The 22,119-nt window shown below is 38.4% G+C and overlaps 1 protein-coding gene across 2 annotated transcripts in view; it reads left to right on the top strand.

The window, feature by feature from the left end:
• The window catches only part of exoc6b (exocyst complex component 6B), an 89,490-nt gene that overhangs the window by 28,255 nt on the left and 39,116 nt on the right, over positions 1-22,119 (top strand). For both annotated transcript variants that reach the window (XR_008907515.1, XM_056756483.1), the window contains exons 8-16: positions 1,747-1,815; positions 8,185-8,268; positions 8,920-8,966; positions 9,442-9,562; positions 9,766-9,837; positions 9,965-10,062; positions 10,859-10,964; positions 12,957-13,066; positions 21,983-22,094. Coding sequence is in view for 1 of the 2 variants with exons in the window: in XM_056756483.1 (XP_056612461.1) it covers positions 1,747-1,815; positions 8,185-8,268; positions 8,920-8,966; positions 9,442-9,562; positions 9,766-9,837; positions 9,965-10,062; positions 10,859-10,964; positions 12,957-13,066; positions 21,983-22,094 (819 nt within the window). In the remaining variant the exon portion in view is untranslated. The remainder of the gene's footprint in view (positions 1-1,746; positions 1,816-8,184; positions 8,269-8,919; positions 8,967-9,441; positions 9,563-9,765; positions 9,838-9,964; positions 10,063-10,858; positions 10,965-12,956; positions 13,067-21,982; positions 22,095-22,119) is intronic.

Below are 22,119 nucleotides of genomic sequence, written 5' to 3'. Positions count from 1 at the left end.
GGATAAAATAGATTTAAAGCAGCATTTACAGAGATTTTCTGACCTGAGAAGTGGAGGACATTGAAAACTCATATCTGTTAACGATTTTCGTTAGTCCCATTATCTTTTACTGTTTGATCTCATGGTTATCACTCTTTTTTTGTATCCGTCCCGTTTGTACTGCCTCTTTACTCTAATATCTTCATGGACTTGCTGTTGGGCTTCTGGCCCAGTCCAGGACCTCCTCCCTTTCTTAATGGAGCGTCTCAGCTCTGCTCTTGTTTAGTGTCATTACGGCTGTCCCTCTCCTCTGAGGAGCAGTGCCAGACGTGTGGAGCATGTGAGATGTGCTCCCCAACTGCGACTACTCCAGGGAGATATGTTAAAGTGATGCAGTCAAGATTGGTGCTCATAGTTTGGATATGCTCAGATAAGTGTTGTTTGTTGTGTGAGTCTTGCTGAAAGCAAAGCAATACAAAATGGGCACTTGTGTGAATAACATGCCAAAACTGAATTTTTACCTCCACATCTTTTTTACCTATTGTATAAGTTGAACATCAGTAACATAGAACCTTATTGGGTCTTTTCAATCATTCTTTTATTCATGGATTCTGTGATACAAAAGGTCAAATCATATGACTTCCTTATATTTCATAAACTGATCTTGACAGAGCGTGGACATTCTGAACTGTTGTTGCATGTGAAAAACAAGAAAATTCAGTTTTGGAAAATACTTTTCATGAGAAAAAGACAGCATATGGGTTTGTAGTTTTGTCTATTGTTTGACTTCTTCCCATCTTCCCATGCGTCATAATGCTTTTCTATTGTGGCTTCTGTGCGAGGGGCAATGCTAGTGTCTGCCTCAATCTCAACAGGGCTTCCTGAGTAATGCTCGTGTCTAAAAGCCTCATATCCGTGCCCATTTATTGACCCTTTTTCACACGAGCGATGTTCTCATACTCATGTACATCCTGTCTTTTTCTAGGGTGGCACCTTAGTGTGATCATGGTGTTCTTGAACCAGTCAAACCCTTCCAGTGCCGTCCCAGTGGTGCATCAACACTTAATGGTTTTTCCTCATTCTCTCTTGGTTATTGTTTGTCCTTTGTTGCCGTGACATAGCTGGGTTTATATCTCCCTTGTTGCCACTTTGTGGGCACCAGATCAGGCTGACATTGTTTAGCGGTCATTTGTTTGGCATGTGTTTTGGAAAAGAGTGTTTCCTATACTGGTAAGGTCAAGGGTTGTTCAGGTCGAAAGAAAAGCACTGCACTGCAACCATTTCACTGAAGGGCATTGGTATTTACATTCAATGTATGTTTATGCATTTGGCCTTACAAGCTTTACATCAAAATCTTAAATAAAATTTCTGTAAATATTCGTTCATCATGTATTGACATTCATGTCCTTCTACACCGGTATGGCTTGCTTTCTTATAAAAGATATTTTGAAGAATTGGTAACCTAACAACATTGGCCCCCATTGACTGACGCATTTCTTCAAAAATAATTTGTGTTTCATATAAGAAAAAGTCACATGCATGACTTTTGAATGACATGAGGATGAATAAATGATGACCAAATTTAATTTTCTGTTTAATGTAACTATCCGTTTAAGGCATAACACTTCCTCTCTTGGATCTTGGAATTCTCAATAGATTGTAATTAAAGAGTCTTATAAAACATTTCTATTAGTTTACTTTAAACGTTTAGGTACAGGTGATGTGTCTCACTGACGTCAGGTGTTTTGTCTCATTCATGTATTGCAGGTTTCAGGTGCACAGGATTTGGTGGACTTCTCACCTGTTTATCGCTGTTTACACATCTACAGTGTATTGGTGAGTAGTTCTCCGCTCATTTGGAAATTATGTTGCTGTCTGTTTTATTTCAGGTTCGCCCTTTCTGGATCTAAGGCAGAGAACATGTTTTTTAGCATGTATGCATACACATGTGTTTCTTTTTGTGAGAAACAGTTTCTTTTGAGTTTGTGTGTGTGTTAAAACATTGTATTAATGTTATACTGATTGTAAACCTGTTGATCCGTGCCAGGTTTGTATGCAGTAATCTAAGGGAGTTTTATTCATTTTCTGTCCATTGGTATGCACAAAATTGCCACTGAAATTGTTCCATAGTTTACCCGTAAGTTCTCCACCCAGAAGTACCCTGAAGTGCTTCCTGCACAAACAAACATTGCATTCAAAAGCAGCCACAAGTAATGAAAAACAGTTCTTAAATGCATCAATGCTAATTTATTGGCTATTAACTCGCTAGACTCTCATCTGTGCAGTCAAGACTCTTTAAACTATTTGCTTTTGTTTAATGCCTGAACATCCAACCAAGAATGGGTGTAGGTCTATGTACGAGCGTGGGTATGCCACATGTTTGTTTTCAGTACGTACCCGATGACAGCTGCTCATGGTCTCTTGAAGAATTGTTTGAGTTGGTGGAATGTCACTTTATGACCCTCTGGCCTGTAAATTTCGTGTGGGAGAAGATGGCCTGTCATTTCTACAATAGTCTTTGTAGAGGAGGCTTGTGAGAATTGCATGCTGAGAGATTGGTGTAAAAAGGAAGTCTTTAAAGTTCACATCTTGACTTTTTCGACCAGTCTGAGGCGGCTCTAGAGACCGGGTCTGGGAGCCGTCTCAGGACGCTGAGGAAAGAAGGAAATGCAAGGACGAAGTGGGTTGGGGACCAATGGAGTCACGAAAAGGACACGCCGTGCACACGCTTACACTGTATTAAGCCAAGTGATGCAGACATCCCACGGCCTGTGACGGAGAGAGCGAGAGATAAAGTAAAGAAAGCAAACAAATGAGAAGAGTGTCGCCGTCTCTGATATGCAAGTCGATGTGTTTCTTTTTCAAGAGGAATGTCAATGTTTTTTTGCCTTTCCTTCCCTTGATGCTCTAACGCTGACCCTCGAGTCACCCCAGACCCTGGGAAATCAGACCGCTTATAAAAAAACAATCAGAACGACACTTTATACATCCCTGAAGGACAGGTTTTTTTTATGGTGAGCACACACTATGGGGGCGTTCATGCCACAGGTACTTTCCATTTACTGCATATGCGGTGTCCTAAACGCCCCCTCAGGAAAGGAAGTTGTTGAGGCTGCTGTATGTTTATATGATGACTGCCCTTACTGTGACATCACTCCAGATAATTTAAACAAACTTCATGTAAACACAGTTACACACCACTGTAAGGAGGGAGACGACTTGAGCGATCCGGAAAGATTTTAGAATGGAGGGAATGATAAAATATATAAATTATTTATGACCTTTTTAGACATACAATGGCACTTCAACTCTAAATGGCTCGAAGTCGGAGGTTGGTGTACTGGAGTCAGGCAAGATGGAGAGGGGGTTCACCTAGGTTTCCTTCATACCAGGAGGCCATGACCTCGCCAAGATGTCCCTTGGCTTTGTATCTATGTGTGTGTGTGTGTGTGTGTGTGTGAGGCAGCGGTGCCTGGAACTATACGCTTGGAACTGATGCAGAGAGACGGGAAGTTGAACTTGGGTTCGAAAGCCAAACTGAGGACAAAATAAGGACAGAGCACAGGACATGCGAGAGGTCAGAGTGTCACCGAGAGGGTGTAGCCTGTTCTGTTTTTTAAGAATGCAGAAGGAATGATCAAGTACGCTGAAAGAAATAAACGCAAACAATGTATTTGACATTTTTCACGCCGCTGTCAAACAATTAATATTTTATGAGGCACGAGGTAATAACTTTTAAATGGACTTCGTGAAAATGTGTTCCCGCTGGAGTGATTGAATGAGGAAAGAAAATAGCAGACAAATGGGGAAAGGAGAAAGAGCGATACAAGGTCTTAGGTGTTGAAAGTGCGACCTCCCTGCCTCAAGGTCTCTCATTGTTGCCTTATTGTATTCACATTGCCAGAATACAGCCAAACTCGAAAGACCAATCTGGCATAATTTTCGTGTAGTTCCTTTCAGACTTTTCCAGAACCAATAAAGGCGTATTTTCTCCTGCTCTGTTTCTGAAACATTACAAATGACTGAGCCAGGAGTCATGAATTGACTGAATGAATACATGGGCTGTGGTGGAGTGTGTAGATCAAGTGTTAAAATATTGAGTTTTAATGATGATACAGAGCAAGAGATCAAACACTGATGGAGAGCTCTTCCATTAAGGCTTGTAGTGTGTTCTCTTTCTCCCTATGTCTGTTTTTTTGTATCATACTTTTATCTGATATTGATATTATATACATAAAATGTATTGGTAGTTTGCTTATCTTATATTTATATTCATTTTAAACCCTGTCGCATAGAGCTACAGTTTATCTTCAAACCAAAACAAAGCATAATTTAAACTAATTCTGTTTTACATTCTCAAAGAGCAGTAAAATCAGAGAAAAAGAGGTCGTCACAAATTTAAGCGTGAAAGGGTTAATAGCATTTTGTACATCTTGTGCATTCATAAAGTTCTAAGAATAACCATAAATGTATTTGTTTGTTGTTATTGTGATGTTACAATATAGAAAAGAATGTTGTCTGACTGTTTAACAAGACATGAAGTAACTGGCATGAGGAAGAGTAGTTTTGGAGAGATCTCTGAGGGAATGATATCTTTGTTTTTTGTCATCAACAACTTGAGGCTAAAATACACAAGACTTTTGCTCAGATTTTGCCCAGATTTTTAGTCTGGACTTGTTGCAGAAAGTCTGTGCCAGTCTGCAGATTCGATCAGTTAGTGTGTTTCTATCTGAAACTTTCAAAAAGTCTGCAAGTGTATGATGTCTAGCTCGAAAAAAACTGTTCAGATTTTAAAAATTTGTAGTGCATTCCAGCCATTAGCCATACATGGAGTCTGTTGGCTTGATTGTTGCCAGAGTAGTCCATAGTAAAACCGTTCAGAGTGAAATCTCACAGTCGCCTTGTAATTACTCCAGTTCAGACAGAACGTGATCTATTTACACTAGGTGCGGTTATGTAGCGATAAAGATTCTCTTCCTGTACTCGGTCCTCTTACCCTCTTTCCTGATGAAACTCTCGGAGTCTCTGAACAATGTATCTGTTGTACCCCGTCCTGCTTGTAGTTCTGATCAATGTAAACAGAATGGTGATGGGCCAGCTGCTGCCACAAACCATGGATAAGGAAAAGGCGCAGGCCTCCATCCTACTTCTGCGGTGAAGAGAACCACACCCAGACTCTAGCTATCCAGCACCAGTCTATCCATCACTCTCTGTCTCAGAAGAGACTTTTTGGTCTTGCTTAGTTGATCTTGGCTCTGTATTTTATGATAAGTGAATCACAGAGTCAACAGCAGTTAGGGTTAAGAACGTCTGTAAGAGATAAGGCGTTTTAACCGGATGTTGAGTGATGGGGACTGTTCCATTATATTCCCTTTATACCCAGAACAAATTACGCCTTCTCCACCAGCATCAGCTGATTGACTTATTTAGATGTAATATATGCATCCTACTTCAGGTCAGGTCAGGTCTCCTTATTGCTTATTTATTGTTAAATTCACCATAAAATTAAAATGGAACAAATATGGAATACTAAAAATGCTTACAAATCATTTATCTGTGTTTGTCATAATTTTTTTTATTCATGTGCCCTCATATAATCTCTCATCAAAATCTGAATCTTCCCATCGTCCTCCAAATCTCTTGTATGATTTATGTCTCGGCTCGATGGTGGGATTGATTGTCCAGTGGCCAGGCTTCCAACATCCAATGATCAAATTCTTGCTGGTATAAAATAACTTTGACTTCTCAACACAGTTTTAGAGACAGATCTTAAATGTAAAGTTGCAGGAGTCGTTCATTTTGACATAAACGGCAATGTCAAGCGTTTCTCGGATAACTAATTATTGCATCTTTTTTGCACTCAACAGAAGTTCTTCCAACAGTTCTTTTTTACTATCTTCATTTTGATTTCCACAGAATTTTTCCTTTCTGTCTTCTGTTGTGGATCAAATCTGAATATCTTTTCAATCCCTACTGTTATTAAAGGTCATTTCGCAGTTATTTGACATTTTCAAACAGTATTCCTCCTCACACATCATTACATCTGGGTGGTCTAGGGGTTGTGTAACCCAGTGGTCAAAGGCCTGGGCTGGTATCTGAAGGTTTGCAGGTCCAAACCCCTCTAGGGACTCCGTGTTGTGGCGTAATAGGCATGCTTTGATGGTTGAACCAAGTCATAAAGCAGTACACAACTCTGCTCCAAAATCTATAAGTGCTGTATTGGGAAAGATATTCTATGACATAGGCAGCAGCAATATTCTGTGATTCAAAAATCCAAAAGATCAAACTTGCAGATGGCATTCTATTGAGTAGGCAATCCTAGAATTCTTTCTGACCATGACAAAATTTCGCCGTTCATTTTGGGATTTCTTATTCTGCAAAAGATAAATACCATAGTTTTGAGTTAACAGACAAGCCAAGAGAAATGCCATTTAAAAATATATTTAAGAATCAACAATAGAAATACTAAACGGAGATGCACCGATACTACATTCCTCCACCATTACCGATAACCGATTATTCCGAGTGAAATCTGTAGATCACATTCGAGTTGTTCCAAATCTGTATGAACTTCTTTGTTCTGATAACAAGAGAAAGATTTTTGGAAGAATGCTTATAACCAGACAGATTTTGCCATCATTGACTACCATGGTAGGAAAAATTCAAAGGTAGTCAAAACTGCCCCAACTTTGAGAATAGATTAACAGCAAAAAAAATTTTATCGCACGATAAGAGTCTCACGTTAACGCAGCACGTTAACGCCGTTAACGTCCCACCACTAATAATGACTATTAATATTGAACATCAAACTGGTGATTTTCCTGTCCATCAAATCAGTTTCCTGATTTTATACAACTTTTTCTATAAATGATATTTGTTCATTTCTGCTGTATAAAGCACATACCTTGTACTACAATATTCTATTCTTATTTTTTACTTGTATATATTTACATACACACATAGCTTTACTCTCTCTATCTTTACCATATGTATATTGTATTGTATTTATTCATTTTATATACCTATAGGGCCTTATTTAAATCATCTGTGTACTGTATTCCATTGTTTGATGGTCTCTGTGTACTGTTGTTGCTGTTTCTGTGTACTGGATGCTCCTGTCACCAAAACAAGTTCCTTGTAACATACTTGCCAATAAAGCTCTTTCTGATCCTGATTCCAATATATCGATGCATCTCTAATACTAAAAGAATGAGTGAGTAAAAAAATAAACTTGTGCATTGAGTCTCCGAGGCGAGTGAGTACCACTTTCTGTTAGATGTGAAGTGATAGTGTGATCAAGCCTGTGTACTGTCTTAGTAAAAGAAACACAGTCACATGCCTGACTTGATTAAATTCAGAGGCAAAGAAATGATAAGCACCAACCATACTGCCTCTGTTTTCTGTCTTTATTCCTGTGTCTCTGTTAGAGTATGTTATCGTTTCGGCTCTCTGTTCTGTTGGTGACGTGTGTGCTTGTGTTGGTGTCATGACCTTACAGACTTTGATAACAGTTCGTGTAAGATAGGAGGCTGGCAGGCCCTGCACTTGGGGAAAAGGATCAAGTCTTTAAGTGGTGAATGAGTGCTTTTGTTTTTAAACCCTTGGGTGCTTTGTGGTATGAGTTTCTTTACGAGATTAGAAATAAACTCAACTGATATGTTCTTATTGGAAGCTAGACTCTAATGTTTCTGACATCAACTGGAGAGAAGAGCTCCTCTCAATCACTACTCTGGTTCTGCACGACTTTTTCGACAGTTCACCCAATTATAAAAACTTTCATCATTTACTCGCATTTGAGTTAAATCTGTATACGTTTCTTTGTTTGGTTGAACACCGGGAAAGATATTTGGACGAATGCTTGTAGCCAAACAGTTCTTGGACCGCATTGACTTGCATAGTAGGAAAAATTTCTTGATAATTTGTTTGTTCTTTTGAACACAAAAGAAGACATTTTGAAGAATGTAGGGCAGCAAATAATTCTGTAATTGTAATTCTCTACTATGGTAGTCAATGGGGTCCAAGAACTGTTTGGTTTCAAGCATTCGTCCAAATATCTTTCTCTGTGTTCAACCAAACAAATAAATTGATACAGTGCGTAATTCAAGACAGAATTTTCATTTTTGGTTGAACTATCCCTTTAAAGGACACTCATTAGGATTTGTTGCCATAGTAACAGTCTCCGTCTCATTCATCTGTTGTACCCAGGGTGCTCGGGACACGTTTGAAAACTACTACAGGAAGCAGAGACGGAAACAGGCCCGACTAGTACTGCAGCCCCACTCGAACATGGTATGATCTCAGATTGCACTGTCTCTGTTGACCATTTTGCAAGTAAACAACAATTGTCCAAAAGCACTTTTTGTTTAAGATAAAGCTATTTTTTACACATATAATCAAGTTCTAAAGTGTGACGTTTGATTCAGTTTTAATGTTCTGCTGATAGTATTTTGTTAACATTTTTGAAGTCCTTTTGAGAGCAGGGTTATTTACTGTACTTTCTGCAAAAAGGTCTTACCATCTAGTCATTCTCAATGCACCAGCCTGCCTCAATACATAAAATGAATGTTATGGTACTGTCACATAATATCTTGCCACCATTTGTTTTATAATTGCTCTGTGCAAATTGTAATGTTTTTTACACCTTATACAATGCTACTATATTCATTATGTTAATAGGAAGTGTTGAGGTCATTTATTTAATGAAATTGTTTATTAAATGTTATTTCACCAGCTCTGTGACTTCATTTGAATAGGTAACATTCTTTCTCAGGTATATTTAATTCTAAAGCAAATCTAATGTAGACGTTTTAGGGAAATATTTTAGGTGTAAATCTGTTGGAAATTGTTGATGGTTTCATGAAAACATATAATAATAGTATAACGGCAGACTGCTCATTTGACTAACGTTCATAAACTCCCCTTTCCTTGGGTGGTCTCCAGCATGAAACATTAGAGGGGTACAGGCGCTACTTCAATCAAATTGTCGGGTAAGTGCAGTGTGCATTTTGTTTGAAATTGCAAAATTAACTGAAAATCAATTATACATGCTTGTAACATCTGTTTTAATAAAGGGGAGAATAAAAACAGTCGAATCCATTCCTGGCTCAGGGTAGACTCTCCCATTACCCAAACACCACCCTTCCTCCGGCCCTTTCCTAAATCTCCATCCCACTGCTGCCGAGAAACCTTCTGGGCTTTAAAATTTATGATTTTGGGGATGTGTAGTGGCAGATGGGTGTTATTCTGAGTGTCTGGATGGGAATGCGGGGAAGGCTGGTGTTTGGAATAGAGGCTTTTATAAACACCCTGAGTGGCACAAGGATGGCTCAGGGTTCTCCAGCAGTGGGATGTCAGGCACTGTTTTTAGGCTCCTCTTATGGACTCGGAGCTGTTAAAGCTCAATGTGTCTGTTTGGCATATTTTCATATTAATCTCTCAAATATTGGCATATTTTTCTTGTAGTTTTTTTGTGGTGGAGGACCATATTTTGCACACCACACAGGGTCTGGTTAACAGGGCTTACGTGGAGGAATTGTGGGAGCTGGCCCTGTCCAAGACCATTGCAGCCTTGCGCACCCATTCAGTATGTCTGTTCACTATTCGCTAAACATATTCATTTCACTAGCAATTGCAAGACACCAATAACAACTGTCAGATATATAAAAAATACTTTTCGGAAATGGTAAAACAAATGTTAAAAATGCTATTTTTTAGATGATGTATTTGACACTCAACTCATACATCACAACTGTGGTCTTGCTGTAATCCATCTCTCTCTGTCTCTAGTCCTATTGTACTGACCCAGACCTGATTCTGGATTTGAAGAACCTCATAGTGCTTTTTGCAGACACACTGCAGGTGAGTTGGGGAATTGCCTGACCATCAGGACTTCTGTTGTTTTTGGCCCAAACAAAACCGCTTTTACTTGTTGGCCAAAAAATAAATTTAAAAAAGATGTTTCACTTCTCCTTTTCTCTTTCTGCAGGGTTATGGTTTCCCAGTAAACCAGCTGTTTGACATGTTGCTGGAGATGAGAGATCAGTATGGGGAGATCCTGCTAAAGAAGTGGAATCAGTCTTTTAGGTGCTCCCTCTCTCTCTTTCTCCCTCTCTGTTTTCTTTATCTCTGTATCTGTTTGTCAGCAATAATTTGTGTAATTCGATACTCGGCTACTAAAAATCCCCAAAAAGTAAACTATATGGTGGTTTATAAAGCATTTCAGGAAGTTGCCTGAATCTGATATCTGTGGTATCCTGAGATCTAGAAGCTGTGGATTGAAGGATTTACAACAGTTGAAGGACAGGAAAATGTTATCAGGCCAAACTAAATAAAATCACTATCAAATGTCCCCCTTATGACTAAATCATATTGCTTGAAGGACAAACATTTCTTCTCTTTTGTCCTGGGATCCCTTTAAAATGCATTTAATACAACGTTAATACAGCAGAAATGTCAATTCATTAATAAAAATACTTTAAAGCTCCTCTGAGAAGGATAGTTTAAGATCAAGATTCAAGACTTTTTAGTCTTGAATCTTGAAAGGTTGTCATAACCTTGTCTGAAGTCTCTTTCGGTCCATGTCAGAGACACTTGACTCATTCAATGGAGGAAAGAAGATTTGGAGTCTATAATTGCCTCAATAATTCATTGCTTTGGGAACACTGGCATTCTCAAAGATGCGTTCTGTGTGTGTATTTGATGCACAGACACACTGCTCATGGTTCCAGGGAATGTTTTTTAGATCATTTAGTTGTTTTAAATATACCGCCGCTATTGCCCTTGGGTTTATGAGCGATTAATCTGTGAAGTCAGTTCAGTTCAATCACTGTCTTTCTCATTGAACAAAACTGACATGACACCCACTTATTCTGTTGATTAGGCAAATCTTGGATCAAGACAACTATAGCCCCATACCTGTGGCGACCCCAGAGGAGTACCAGCGAATCACAGGCCAATTCCCTTTCCAGGATCCTGAACTTGACAAGGTGAGCATCAGACACATAAGAAAGCTTTTATCTCAAAGACTTTCTCATGGGTTGCTTCAGTTGCACATCCTACAGTCCCTCACATAGGCACAAATGTTCAAGAAGCTGATTACTAACATGCGCATCCACGGAGGTGCTTGAACGAAACCATGCGTTTAATTTCTTTCATTGACGTCAACAAGAAGTGCACCCCATACTGTTACAGTAATCAAAGGAGGTTAGCTATCTTAGTACTTACAGCTGTTTTATCATGCAGTTTGTATGCTCTTTGTTCTCTATTTTAAAGGAATTTTGGCTTTGCTGGTGGCAAACTGTCTATTATCACAAAAAATGTAAGAAATCTTGTGTTGTTATATGGATTAAAGTGGATTTTACTAGGAAGAGCTGGAATTTTTAATTCATGGTTAAACTCACTCAAGTTTTTTATACTCATTAATATTTTTAGGGCATCTGGTTTGCTTAAATAAAATCTACTTATCTGGATTTAAGGTAATATCCATTGTTTTAGTCATAAAACGTTAAATATATTAACTCTTATTACACGGTTCTTTGGAATACTTGATTCTGATTGGCCAGCCGCGACATTTGCAGGCTCGTTATTCCCAGATAACAACCTCTCAAAACTAATAACAAACGGTAACCCGGATGGAGCAAATAATTTTGACAAATAAAATATAAATATGTATTTTAATAACATATGGGTCAATGACAAATAAGAAAATGTCAGGTGGTGCAACCATATATTAATTTAAAATAATATACATTTAATGTATTTAGCACTGAGTATTTTTCCCCTCATATATAAGAAATTTAACATAAAATTATGCCAAAATATTTTATTAAGAATTTTATTGAGAAAATTAACATTTATTTCTCAGTTTTGTTCTCTGTTTGTATGTTCGGACGGTCGCACCACCTGACATTTTTGGTCTTTCAAACACCAAAACTCAAAAAATCTATTGAATTTCAAGGGTTTCTTATAAAGGACATATTGTAGATCCATTTGATATATGACATGTATTTATTCAAATTCTTTTTAGGAAAATAATGAATTTGGACACAAAAAATACATGTCACGTCATTGACCCATATACGACATTATATTTACAAAGGATTGAACCAAATTGCCTGTTCTTGAGATTTGAACTTCGCTTCTTACTTTAAATCCGAAAGTAAATGGCTCTTCCTTGTGGAAGGTCTGCATTCAGTAAAATTAAGCTTATAAAATATTTTTTAATTTACATTTCATGTCCAATTTTTTACTCATGTGTAATAAGCGGGAAAATGTACAAGCAGTCGACTGTTATCGTGAAATAAGCCCCTTCAGTGTGATACAAGATCCTAATCACACTTTCGCAGCTTATTTCTGCGATAACAACCGGCTGCCTGTACAATATCCCTTACTCACTATAGTGGAAAGCTATTCAAAAAGCCATTTATTTTGGTTGCATGGGATTTGAGGGCATAGCTGCACATCAGCCACTACAAGAGAAACTAGGACATCTCATACACTGTCACCTCTTTAGATGTCCACTCAAGTGAAAATAAAAGTGTACTATTTGTCCTAAAAAAGTAAAGATCCTCTTTACTTAAGAAAACATTCTTCACTGAAGTAACCACAATAATGCATATAAAGGTTAACATTATGTTGGTAACTAATAGTCCACCTTAAATATGATTAATATATATATAGATCAACTTAATATAATAATATTAATAAACATATTTATTTATAAATATATTTAAGACATTTCAAATATTACAATATCAAAAATAATTATATGTACACTCAGATTTACAACACAAATGTTGAAGTGCAATGTTTTTTTTGTCTGTAACCTTCTGGACAACTGGCTCCAAGGCTGCATGGAACTTTGCTGCTGTTGATAGAGCCATATTTGTTTTTAACCTGCTCCAATCTGTCATGATGTGTGAAATGGTGTGTCTTGAAAAGCTATGCGCATTTACCAGGATAATTCTTCTTTTACACAGATGCCTTGTCCGAAGAAGCTGCCATTTTCTGAATTTGTGCCTAAAGTATACTCACAGCTCAAAGAATTCATCTATGCCTGCTTGAAGTACTCTGAGGACTTGCACCTTAGGTAAGTGTGTGCACGTAGTACTAGGAAACATCCTTTAAGCTGTTTGACACCTGCATACATACTCCTTGTGTCCAAATGTCCTCATTAGTAAATAATGCCACCTGAATTCCAGTCTGCCTATTTGTTGATTTTAACCTTTCATTTTTCTTTTGTGAAATCACTAAAAACACCCCATTGTCTAAGTCAATCCCCTAGAGAAGCAGCTGAACTTCAGAGTGGAAGTTACATAGGCACCAAACAGTTTCTGTGTGTTTTCCTAATTAATTGCATGCTCAGTGCTAGTGGCTGTTTTTTCAAGGAATTTTTCTGTGTTGACTGATCTCTGGTCAATTTATGAGTTCTAAGAATTACTGATGAGGTTGCCAGATGCTCTGAACTGTTTAGTGTGGCCTACTCTTAATCTGCAGAATGTTGGACAGCATAAACTGCTCTTTGAAATGGTGCCTCGGTATGATCTCCCTTTATGATATTTCTCAGAAGTGAAGTCCGTTTCGCATGGGTAGAAATCAAACTGTTGTGAAAAAAGCAATTTTGTCTTTCCCAATAAACAAGCGATATTATGTCGGTGTCTAAGGTTCTGTTAAGCAACATGTTATATTAAGTTGGTGTTTTTGAAAAGTGTAAACAGACTCGAAATGTCTTCGATTACATCATTGATCACATCCTTTGGAGACCAGATGTTAAGAGTTTATCAATTAAAACTCGCAACATGTTATTCGATATTTACAATCTCTGTAATAAAGATCATGATCAATTTAAAACGTAGGCCATTTCTGCTTGAGATTGAACTTTCAACCTTCATTTTAACGCCCTCATCCCTAACCATTACTCTACCACCCAGCCCAGACACGTAGTGTTGCGATCTGATATCTCACCCGTCTCCTAATCTCCTAAACGGAACAGTAGGTCACGGGGTCGGGCCTAAAGGTCACAGTCTTGTGCTGCTATCGCTGGCATTTCCGTCTGGGGGAAAGGCACTACCTTCTGATTAAGCTGTTTTCTAAGACGTCTCCTTCCACGTGAAATTGTTTGATGTTGCTGTCTCTGGCTCTTTCTTTGAGTGCCCCGTCAGGTCTGGTTATTTAAGAAGCCAATCTTTCCGCTGGGCGTCCTAATCCATGTGTGCATGTTTATGTGGTTTTTTGGCGTGTCACACCTTATGGGTTCACTGAGGAAATTTGGGAGCATGCTTTAGGACGGAAAACTCATATAAACCTAAATCCTACCACATCTCCATTATCATCATCATTAGTGATTACTCATGTTTGAGACACCGTCTAGCCGACCAGACACTTTTAACATTGTAGCCTGCAGATGATGCCCACGATAATAGAACATACTTGAACATAGTTCTCAGATCTTTGGCTTAAATTCAAAGGAATGATTGCCCTGTTCTGGACTACCTGCGCATTGTGTTGGAAATACATTTCTACAATCACTGCAAGAATTACTCCAAATGGGCAATTTGAGTGTTATGCATGTGACATTTTTAGTCGAAACTTGAAATATAAATTCTCAAAGAATGTATTTATTTGGGATATATCGAACCATCTGTTTTTATTTTACTAAACCCCTAATTCAGACATCAGAAAAATACCAGTCTATGCACAAGTTTTCTATTTTAAAAGAGGGAAAAAAATAATGTGTTATAGATGTGACATTTTTTTAGGATTCTGCAAAATAAAATATGCAAACCAGAAGCAATGATACACAACAAATGGAGAAGGGATGACTCTTCATAGAACATGAAATAGTTATTATATTTAAACTTTCTTTTGTGCCAATTTATGAAGAATGTTATGGATGTCACAATTCCGTTATGGATGTGACTGACAATTCAGTTACCTGACATGGAAAACTGTTTGGAAAAAAAACTTGAAACCACCAAATATTGAAATCAAACCTATCAATATGGTGAATCTTAATTTAAATATTCCAATTTCGTACTTGCTGTAGATGTGTTATGTCTTTAATATCAATCCTCTGTCTTCTCACATTGTAAATTCTTGCACTAATACATTCTATGATATTGTGACAATGAAAAGCATGTTGTACATTATCCCTCACATAGATTAGATTAGATTCAGATTAGATTCAACTTTATTGTCATTACACATATACAGGTACAGTGTAACGAAATGTAGTTTAGGTCTAACCAGAAGTGCAATTAGCAAGTGCAGATATACAGTGTGAATAAATACAGAATACAATATTAGGAAAATAATTTACGATGGGCATGTACTATGAAAATATGACAATCGGTATGTACTATGAACAATATATACAGAAGGCTATATATTGTGAACATTAATGTACAGGAGGTTATGAACAGATAACAATATAGACTATACAATAGTGCAAGTGACTTGAGTGTGCATTAGTTAGAGACATTAGCTATTAAAGTTACAGTGCAGTAGATGAGTTAATGTGGTTATTAAAGGTACGGTGCAATACATGAGTAGATGCAGATATACAGTTACAGTGCAGTAGATGAGTTAATGCAGTTATTAAAGTTACAGTGCAGTAGATGAGTTAATGTGGTTATTAAAGGTACAGTGCAATACATGAGTAGATGCAGATATACAGTCACAGTGCAGTAGATGAGTTAATGCAGTTATTGAAGTTATAGTGCAATAGATGAGTAGATGCAGTTAGTTATGCGATAGATGCAATAATGCAATAGATGAGTTACAGTGCAGTAGGTGAGTTAGTGCAGTTATGAAAGTAGTCCATTAGTGCAAATGAGCATTCAGTGTAATGTTACTGGTGTGCAAGTGAGCAGTATAGAGTGCAAATGATGCTGTGTGTGTGTAAACAGTCCGGTAGAGCAGATACATGAAGTACTGGTGGGTACAGTTTAGTCATGAATGGCAGCCCTGTAGTGCAATGTAAACAATGTAATAGCAGCATTAAGTTAAAGTAGTGAAATCAGTGGGGAGCAGAGTTCAATAATGAAACAGCTCTGGGAAAAAAGCTGTTTCCTAGTCTGCTGGTTCTTGCCCGGAGGCACCTGAAGCGCCTACCGGAAGGCAGGAGAGTAAACAGTCTATGAGCGGGGTGAGAGGAGTCCTTGAGAATGCTGCGAGCTCGACGCAGACAGCGTTTCTTCTGGATGTCCTCAATGGAAGGGAGTGTAGTTCCTGTGATGCGCTGGGCTGTTTTCACCACCCGCTGCAGTGCCTTGCGCTCAACAACAGAACAGTTCCCGTACCAGACTGTGACACAGTTGGTCAGGATGCTCTCTATCGTGCAGCGATAGAAGTTCACCAGGATAGTTGAAGACAGTTGGTTCTTCTTCAGTGTCCTCAGAAATGTACCACATAGTACAGGCATGTGGTATAATGTGTAAGAATAGGCTTTGGGAATGATGAGCCATTTTAGATTTTAGATTTGTAGTTTAGTAGTCACTGCCATGTATAACAGTGTGTTGTATACTAAACTTGCATTACAGTTTGTGCATATACAGAAGTTGTCTCACTTCTTATGGGACTCCAGACAATACTTTGTCTACTCACTGCCTCCTTTTACATCCACCACGTCCTTTGTGGTTTACGGAACGTGGTCGATCCCAACACTCGTGTCAAGTAAAATTCAAAAATAAACATTTGTCCCCTCTTGGCTGTACTCTGAGCAGTCCGAGCCTCAGTGTGTGGGGTCCAAGGGTTCCAGATCCAGCCAAAACCCTCCTTTTCCACAGCTAATTTAAGAACACTGTCAAATAAAGGCTCGGCTGGCTGGATTTTTGCGTATTTGACATTTGTAAAAATGGATCCTTATTAGCACAAGTGTTATTGAGTATGGGGAAAAGATGTGGCCAGATGGCGTTCAAACCAGAGGTCTCGGATGACAGCAGGGTCAGGATGCTGGTTATTGTGTGTTGGGTATGTATGAAGGGGGGTGGGTAAAATACCTGTTGCTGTTGGAAACGGAAATCTATGATTGACACACTAAAGGAGTAAAGGAACAGGTCTGCTTACTACTCAGGCTAGTACACCGGAGGCAATTAGTCTTTGTGGTCTCCTTCCACTAATATTGAGATGAGATGCGGTTTGAGAGAGAGGGAAGGGGTCCATGTGCAGGTGCTCTGAGACCAGACTTTAGGAATGTCTCAGACTCCTTTACCCGTATGTCTAGTAAACTTTAGCCCTTCCTTACAAGACCTCATGTTGTGTAACCTGAAGTTACCTTTGTTAAAATTACAATTTTGTTTGTGATGGTTAAATAACAGATATTTTCAGCTTTGCCCCAAGGTGATGTTTGATTTCTTATTTGCGTCTCCTGTTTTGTGTTCAGGGTTTAGAATCAAGTCTTGTCCCTCTCTATTTTTTTTTAAAGCTGCCCTCCCCATTTTTCAGTGAATACACGTGAGAGAAAATGCCAGAATAATGTCTGTTTTTAATCAGACCCCAATTTCTCTGTTTTTTGTAGCCCTTCCCCCTTTAAGATGAGGAATAGCCAGAGGCTTTAAATTCATCCAAACATGCAGTCAGTTTCCAGATAGCTCATCACAAAAGACCAAAAGACCAATTGTTTCCTTGCCTTGATACTCGGAGTCCCTCTGTCGTCATTTCAAAGACAGTCCTTTTTCACACTTGATTCAAACTGAGGTTTAACATTATAAAGCATTGTCTTAAAAACATTTCAATAATGTTTCTTCACGAGATCACACTTGTGTTATAGTACATAGTTAGACAGACAAGGGTAAGCTGAAAACCTCAAGTCATTGTATGATTTCTCAACAATATAACACTGAATACTGCACAGCGACCTTGGGGTCAGACTGTGAGTGCGAGTGTATTTGTCATTATATTCGTCTGTATGCTTCTACTTACTGTATGCACATGGACCTGTTTGAATTTGTTGAATTAATTTGTGCCTGTCCTTTTATTTTGTCCTCCATCTCTCAGTCTCTCAGCTCAGTTCAGTTTCTCGCTCAGTTCGGTTTCCCTTTTGCCAAGTTAGCAGAGGGAGCTCACAGATTTTTCCCCCGCTGAGAAGAGGAACGTTTTTAAATTCCTTCTCAGCCTTTCTCAACACAATGAAAGACGATTTAGTAATTTGCGAGGAATGTGTTTGTTGCCCCGATCGAGGGGGAACTGCTATTGCACCCTGGGCCTTGGCTCGCATTGACTGACACATTTGAGACTTATTGTCCCTTCTTCTTTTAACTCTCTTTTTAATCATTTGTGAACAATTTGGTGGGGGGGGGGACGAAGAGGACGATGCAGCTGCAGTTACACTAATGAGCACGGGACCACTGGTTGACAAAATTAGCCTCCCTTCTTTGCCCACCCCCATTGTTCTTTAATAAGACATAAGAGAAGAGCAAAGAAACATGATATCTCCCTTTTCCCTCATGTTAAGTTAAACTGTGTACTTGTGTGTGGTTGGTCTCTGGTTTTTGTATCATGCATCGTTGAAACCCAGAGAATGTGATTATTGGGCTCTGAGGAGCGGAGTGAAGTCCTTTAGTCCATGTCGGTGTGGATGATAGTGTTCATGTGTGTATACGTCGGCATCTTGCTCTGTTTTTGGTTCCACTTTGAACTGCTTTTCACTCAGAGGAGGTGGGTTAATACGCCTGAGATTAGAGCACATAGAAAACTTTGTGCTTCAGACGGTGCTTATGTAATTCTGGCCCACAATAGCGTTGTTTGTGATTCTGCTTTCCATATGTTAGGTCTGAAAGACGTTTAGCTGCACCAAACACTGCTAGCTCATCAGTAGCAAAAAGGACAGAAAATGTTTATATGCTATGTAAAAGCCGCAAGGACCTTAATGGCGGGATAACATGCTATGTCATGCATTCTGACTTCTTTACACTGTTGATCATGCTTGCTTCTCATGGTTATCAGGGTCAACTTGTTAAAAAACTAATTAGACGTATGACATAGTATTTCTGTGCTTGATACACTCCCCCCAGAAAGTTTTTAAAAGTCTGGATTCCTGTTTCGTAACAGGGATCCTATACCTTTTATTGGGCAACTCTCCTGTGACTGTTTTTTCACAGTATTTTAGTAATGGATGTTATATAAACAGTGGATATAATGGTGGATTTTAGATTGTTTGAAACTGATAGATGGAGCGGTCCAAGCTATAAAACTTGCCGGACATGAACTGCTAGCTGTAAGTCAAACTAAGTCATAAGTTTGTTCTTTGTTGGGGTAAAAAACACGAAGGGTTTAATGCGATAATGTGTTGTGTGCTCGTTCTGTGGTTCCGTCCCACTGCCAGCCTCCAGCAGCTCGTGTTTTTCCAGAAATACTCTTTTATAAATTTGATCAAGCTTAGAGGTGGGCGATATATATCGTCTGCGATAATATCGAGTTTGTTGTGTAAACGATGTGCAAATTCTCATTATCGAGTATTTAAATTACTCCGAAAAAACACGCATTAAAACGCCACACATTCAGAGGCTGCAGCAGGGCGTCACGTGATTGCTGTTCTGCGCATACACGTCGTCATCTCTCTCACAGGCATGGTAAGCGAATGGCCGCCCGCAAGTTGAACACCGGCGCTGTGCCGAAATCTGTGACCCATCGAAATCTGTGACTAGAGAGCTGTTTCGTAATTATTCACGCGAGAACGTGCCTGGCGCACGTGAACGCGAGCGCGGAAGGGGAGTTTCTTAACTGTTTACCTGACCGCCCACTCCACGATGACGTCATGTTGCCTCGCGCTCTTGTGTTTGTGTAGCTTATGCGCGAAGCCGACTTCTGGAGAAACAGAAACGGCGACTGAATACTGCACAACAAGCTCTTTCATTTAAAAGACAAGACCCGAGTACATTCTGTATTATCATGACGGATTTGTCTTGGCTCATAATTTGAAGTAAATCTACATGTGAACAGTGAGCAGTTTGCCTATAATGTTCTATAAAGTTTCAGAATCTGTCCATGCCAGTGTGTGCTTTAATAATAGTGACTATAGTTTATTTGTCTGTAAATTGTGGACCTTGTTTACTTTGATGTCATTTGTTAACAAATGTATATTATATTATTTAAGATAATCTGATTTGGAAGTGCACCTTTTGGGCAGATTTTCCTTTTTATTTTTGTGCAATCTTTGTACTGGGCAGTACTTGAAGTTAGGTATTTGTTCAATAAGGCCATAGGTGGTAAGGCAATAAGGCCCTAAGGACACATGGCTGTGTGCAATATGTTACAGATCAGAGTTCTTTATTTACAGATGCTATTTGTTCATTATTATTATTATTTCATCTTGCTTGTATGCTGCACAATTTACATTACAGCAGAGGTGTACAACTGAATGTTTACTCAGAGTTTGATGTTCTTACACTAGTTCAATTAGTATTTTGTATGTCTTTGAATTGTTTTTACTTCAATACTTACATGTTAAAGAAAATAAATAAGCAATGTTTTCATTTTACATTGTGCCCATTATTATCATCAGTGATGAATTAACTCTTTTTTTTTAAATCTATTTAAATTGCCTTTTTAAATCACATTTTTAATGGATATCGTGTAATTATCGTTATCGTTAAAATCACCAAAAATATCTAGATATTATTTTTTGTCCATATCGCCCACCCCTAATCAAGCTAAATACTCTATGATGATACGACGTATGCAATACTACTATATAGGTACTCAAGAGTTATATGAGATTTGCACAAACTGAGTGCGTTACCCGATATTTAAGAATGAAAGCACATCCCCCTATTGTTATAAGGGGTCAAGCCCTGAAGGCGAAGATTCTCATTGTATCCGTTAGTCTTTTTCATCTTCTTCTTCTATGGCAGCCCATATAACCGTACATGGGAAAGGTATGAGATTTGGCACACAAATAAAGGACAGTCTCATATGTTATGGTCTCAAATTTGCAGTCTCTATCTCAATCCATCAAGTGCCACCAAAAGTCCTAATTTTCACATACATTTTTTATTATAACTTCTGAACCGTACAGCATAGAAACAAAATTATTCTTTCCTCTGAATCCTCATGCCAATTCCATCATTAGAGCTATTGACCCAATTGTACAAAATTTGGTACGTAGCATCTAGAGACGGTGCTGACAAAAAGTTATTGTACAGCACGTCAATGAATTAGAGGGAGAGCTCGCCAAAATAGATTTGATGCTTTATCTTCACCAAACTGTCAAGTATCGATACGAAACTTGGGGAGTGTCCAAGTGGCCGAAAAAATAGCTTGTGTTTTTTTTTTGCTTTTCTAAGTGTATATGCTTATAACTTCTTAACGAAATGAGAAATACTCACCAAACTTTACACGTTGATTTATGGACACAGTCTGAGAACACACAAAAAAGGTGGTGGGTCTGTGCCACTTAGTTGCCTTATAATTTAACAAAACGTTACTGATTGACAATATTGACACTGCAAAACTTTGTTTATTGACACGAAAGTTTGTACATATCATCATTGGCACATCTTGTTCGCTCCATAGAAATTTGGTGACCGTGCCACCTATTGGTCAAAAGTTATAAGCAATTTTCTTGTGTGCTAACTGCCGTTTTCAAACTTGGTTTTCAAAATGTGATGATCTGACATGACCAAAATATTTCCCCGGTCTTCCATTGATGGAATGGCCAATTTGGAATTTTGTCGTATTTGAAATTTTAATTTGGAAATTAATGACGAATCGAATCTTCCATTGTATAAACACAAATTCTCAGAGACATTTGGAAAAATATTTTATTTTGTGCCCCACTGAAGAAAGTGTCAAGCACAGGTTTTGATTGACATAAAGGTGAATGAATAATGACAGAATTTTATTTTGGGTGAAGTATCGTTTTAGCAATGAGTATGTTGTCACAAAGTATCTAAAGCATCTTGAAGTACAGGAAATGGAATGCTTTTCTGTTCAAGGAGAAGACATTTCTGATTGTGGATATTGCATTTGTTATTGGATTTCTAACAGCATTCACTTTCTTGTTTAGCTCGACAGAAATTGATGACATGATCCGTAAATCTACAAACTTGCTGCTCACCCGAACCCTCAGCCACTGTCTACAGTATGCCACAAAGAAGAAGAATGTAGGATTGGCAGAGGTGAGGATCTTTGTTATTTTCCTTC

Source organism: Triplophysa dalaica, chromosome 1 (genome assembly GCF_015846415.1).
Source record: "Triplophysa dalaica isolate WHDGS20190420 chromosome 1, ASM1584641v1, whole genome shotgun sequence".
Lineage (NCBI taxonomy): Eukaryota > Metazoa > Chordata > Actinopteri > Cypriniformes > Nemacheilidae > Triplophysa > Triplophysa dalaica.
This window is presented reverse-complemented; position numbering and strand designations above follow the sequence as displayed.